The sequence below is a fragment of the Sinocyclocheilus rhinocerous genome, unplaced genomic scaffold (assembly GCF_001515625.1).
Source record: "Sinocyclocheilus rhinocerous isolate Xijiao unplaced genomic scaffold, SAMN03320098_v1.1 scaffold143, whole genome shotgun sequence".
Taxonomy (NCBI): Eukaryota; Metazoa; Chordata; class Actinopteri; order Cypriniformes; family Cyprinidae; genus Sinocyclocheilus; species Sinocyclocheilus rhinocerous.
The window spans coordinates 41,022-44,952 of NW_015644616.1; the positions used below are offsets into that span (position 1 = coordinate 41,022).

The 3,931-nt window shown below is 38.6% G+C and overlaps 1 protein-coding gene across 2 annotated transcripts in view; it reads right to left on the bottom strand.

The window, feature by feature from the left end:
• Positions 1-954: 954 nt before the first annotated feature.
• Positions 955-3,931, bottom strand: part of LOC107758402 (peptidyl-prolyl cis-trans isomerase FKBP10-like) — a 41,006-nt gene continuing 38,029 nt past the window's right edge. For both annotated transcript variants that reach the window (XM_016576125.1, XM_016576126.1), the window contains exons 9-10: positions 2,830-2,993; positions 955-1,337 (exon numbers count right to left, since the gene is read on the bottom strand). In XM_016576125.1, the coding sequence (XP_016431611.1) occupies positions 1,149-1,337; positions 2,830-2,993 (353 nt within the window). In that variant the 3' untranslated portion in view covers positions 955-1,148. The remainder of the gene's footprint in view (positions 1,338-2,829; positions 2,994-3,931) is intronic.

The window sequence follows — 3,931 nt, forward strand, 5'->3', positions numbered from 1 at the left end:
ATGTAGATAAAGTCGATCAACACCCCAAAGCTTGACAGTCATTATTACCTCTTCATGGGTCGACATTTTATTCCATAATGTTACAAAGTTTTGATGCTATTTTATATCTGATCGTATTACATTACATGTGGAAGTATCTGTTGTTTCGGTTTCTTCTTCGCTTGTGTTTTGGAAATTCTGTACAGAAGATGTGTAATAATGCCCACGTGGCTTTTCCATGTCGGCCTAGTTTTTGTTAAATAAATAATGACATATAGTGTGATATGTCATGTGTTGTTTTTCATCTGAGGTTTAATTGTCCAAATTTTAAGTCCTGCCAAGGACCAGAGGATTTTTTATTATGTCCTGATATGGAAAACCATGGAATTCAATAGGGTGTCCTTTCTTTTTCACATGACTGTATATATATATACAGTATATATATATATATATACTCGCGCCCCGGACCGGAGAGGGGAGTGCGTGCGGCCGCCGGACTCCGCCCCTTACCTGGACCCTTCCTTCCGAACACTGCCCCACCTTCACGAACCTCCGCAGCACGACGTGGACACCAGATCCCCTTTATATATTTTTTTATTTATATATATAGTATATCAAGGATTTTGTTAATAAAAGCCTCTCCGAGGCCTGACGCCACACCCACTGTGTCTGTCGTTTGGTGATCGCGCCACAATATATATATATATATATACATACACTGTATATAGGGTTGATTTTAAACAACTTTAATCTATTTTGAAGTGAGCACCAAACTCTAGGAAAATACAAGTATCGGATCAGGACTCGGTATCGGCAGGTACTCAATATTCAATGACTCGGACTGGATCGGGGGCACAAAAAACCTGATTGGGACATTCCTATTTAATCTGACCTGTAGAAGCTGCATAACAGCTATATATGAACAAACCCATCGTTCAGTTGCATTGATTATTTGATTAATGGACAGAAAAAAGGAAACAGAAAGGTCATTTATTATAACACATCTTCCAATGTAACCTCTGAAACACTGGAACGCTGGACAGGTCTATTTTAATAGTGCATTATATGTCATCAGAACATTACCCATTACTGAACCCAGCATCAAGCTGACATAGTCAGCCAATTACAACTTGAATTACAAAAATCTCACTCAAAAAACGATGATGCCCTCACAGCTCCTCATGTTTAGGCCCTTCCTCTTCCTCATTTACTATGATGTTCAGTTCATCTTCAGTTATCTTGCCGTCTGCGTTGCGATCTTGCTTACTGAACATGTCCCTTAGGACAGTGTCACTGTCTATTCCTGGATGGAGGCGGCCCTGGCTTTCAGCCACCTGTAGCTTAATGAATGCTGAAAACTGCAGAAGAAAACGACAGATCAGAGTGACATACAGTACGAGCATGTCACACGTTATACTAATTACATACTGTAGGTCTCTATATTTGCACATAGTATTTGTGTGATAGGACAGGGTCTGTTTAATTTTATGCTGACTTGAGAAGTCATGTTGATTCTTGTGCACAGTGGACAGAAAACACAGACTGACACACAATGCGTAAATTTCTTTACCACAGCCCAGTTGATGGATCGAAACATTCTTAATAGCAACATGTGCACGTGTGTAGCAAACATACATCTGTATTAAAATCCTTGGGCTGTATTTGTGTTTTTTCTCCACCATCTCTCTCTCTATTTTCACTTTCTTAGTTACCTAGTACATGCCAACAGTTAAAAAACAGGACACCAGACCACCCAGCAGCAGTTGTGATTTGCTCAACCGCCCCTTTTGTTATTGTGATTTTTTAATTAATTGCATTGATTTGTTTTGTGTTATGTGATGGACAGTACATGTATTGGTGTCTTGTTCCTGTCCCGTATACTTGCATCCAATCAGCCACTCGTTATTGCATTTAATATGTTTGAGGTTGGGAGAATGCATGCATGTTTCTTTATTACTCTTTAACTTTAAAATAGTTCTATGCTACTCTGATATATTTACATACCGCAAAATTAACGATTTAGCAAAATATCTAACGAGATACCATCATCAAAATATACCATTATACCACCCAGCCCTTTCCCTGGCAACATATGCATTGTATGTTTTAAGCACATTTTCTAGCTCCTTCTCTTTATTGGGGTAAGCAGAGCGAATCATTAATAGAAGTGTATATAAAGAAATAAAACAAATTAAAGCTGCAAGCAGCGTTGAAAGGTCCCTCGCACCCAGAGGCCTGCAGTATGATATGTAGTATGACATACTACAGTGCACATACACAAACAAAGGGGGTGGAGTTTCAGAAGGAAATCCTAAATAATGTTAGATGTTGTTGAATTTTGTTGTAAAATATTATTTTTATGATAAGAATAGCAGGGGTCCCTGGTGAGCTGCATGTATATACAACTGTAACACTTTATTTTAAGGACCAATTCCCAATATTAACTAGTTGCTTATTAGCATGCATATATTACATTTATTAGTACCTTTACCATGTTTCAGATGACCATGACCATGTTTCAGATCCCTTAATCCTACCCCCTACCTAAATGTAACAACTTACAAACTATTAATAAGCAGCAAATTAGTAATTTATTGATGCAAATGTAATAGTTATTTGGTCTACGAATAAGTGTGACCTTATTATTTATTAATTTTTTTTTATTATTTTAGTTTATTTTCTTGTCAATAATAATTTATAATAATAAATCAAATGTACTTTTAAAAACAATAACTGTTTGTGGGGGGCCTATATCAGCTCAAGGGCTGTTCGGTTCTTAATCCATCTTTTTATACACTAAAATGGAAATAGCTTCATTAACATTAATAAGCCAGGCAGCAGAGAGCATACCTCTTCCAGTGGTACCTCCTGGTCTTGGTTCATGTCCATGGCAGGAAACAGTGGCTCAGGACTGTCCTTCAGCCAAATGAACAAAAAGCCCTCAGGAACACCCTTCTGCAGCTGTAGTAATTCCAGCTCAAACAGCAACACTGCATTACTGGGTACACCCAGCGCTGCAGGAATGGAGAGAGAGACAGACAGAGGAGATCAGGGGAAACTGGGACATCTAAAAAACCAAAACCTAGATTATATAATAGATAAAATATTTTAAAAAGCGAAAAGAAGCATGTTTTTGCAATCAGAATTTTAAACTGGTAAACTCCTGGAAAGTTTTCAGTCTGAGCAAAGTTTTGATGGATGACAACTGTAATAAAGGTAAAGATGATTACAGTGGTAGAGGAGTCATACATTACACACGAGAGTTTAATGTTATTGGTGTGCAACCAAAGTATGTGTGTGTCCGCTTTTGCGCAGTGATCGCTATATAGAATAATCATATTTTTGCATGAATAGATTTCGATATATTTGTCTAGTCAAAATTCATGTCCTACTAGTGTTTGGATAATGGATGCTGGGAGAAGAAGTGTGTTTTAGAGTATGCAAGGGTCAGTGGTGTAACCCTTAGTGAATTTCTATAAAAATGGTTAAGTTTATTAATATTTTTTATTTGTTTTGTTTTTTGCATTGTGACATAAATGTTTCCATTGTTAAACAAAAATGTACATGTTCAGGCATGTTGATGTCAGAAGTTTAGTTTATTTTAACGTTATTGGTTGAAAAACGTCTCGGTTACTTATGTAACCCACGTTCCCTGAAGGAGGGAACGGAGACGTCACGTCGGTGACCGACAAATTGGGATCTCTCTTAGAGAGACCAATCCACTTCGAATGTAAACTAAACGAGCCAATGCACATTGGCATGCGATGATTGCATCCAGCTGCCGCTGATCACAGCGTGAGCAGAAAAAGGCAGCCGGTGCAACGCATACCAGGTTTTCGCTGAGGAGCCGAGCCGGTGACCTGGCCACTCAGCGGTGGTACAGGAGCTGTGGCTACGGGACGTGACGTCTCCGTTCCCTCCTTCAGGGAACGAGGGTTACCATACGTAACCG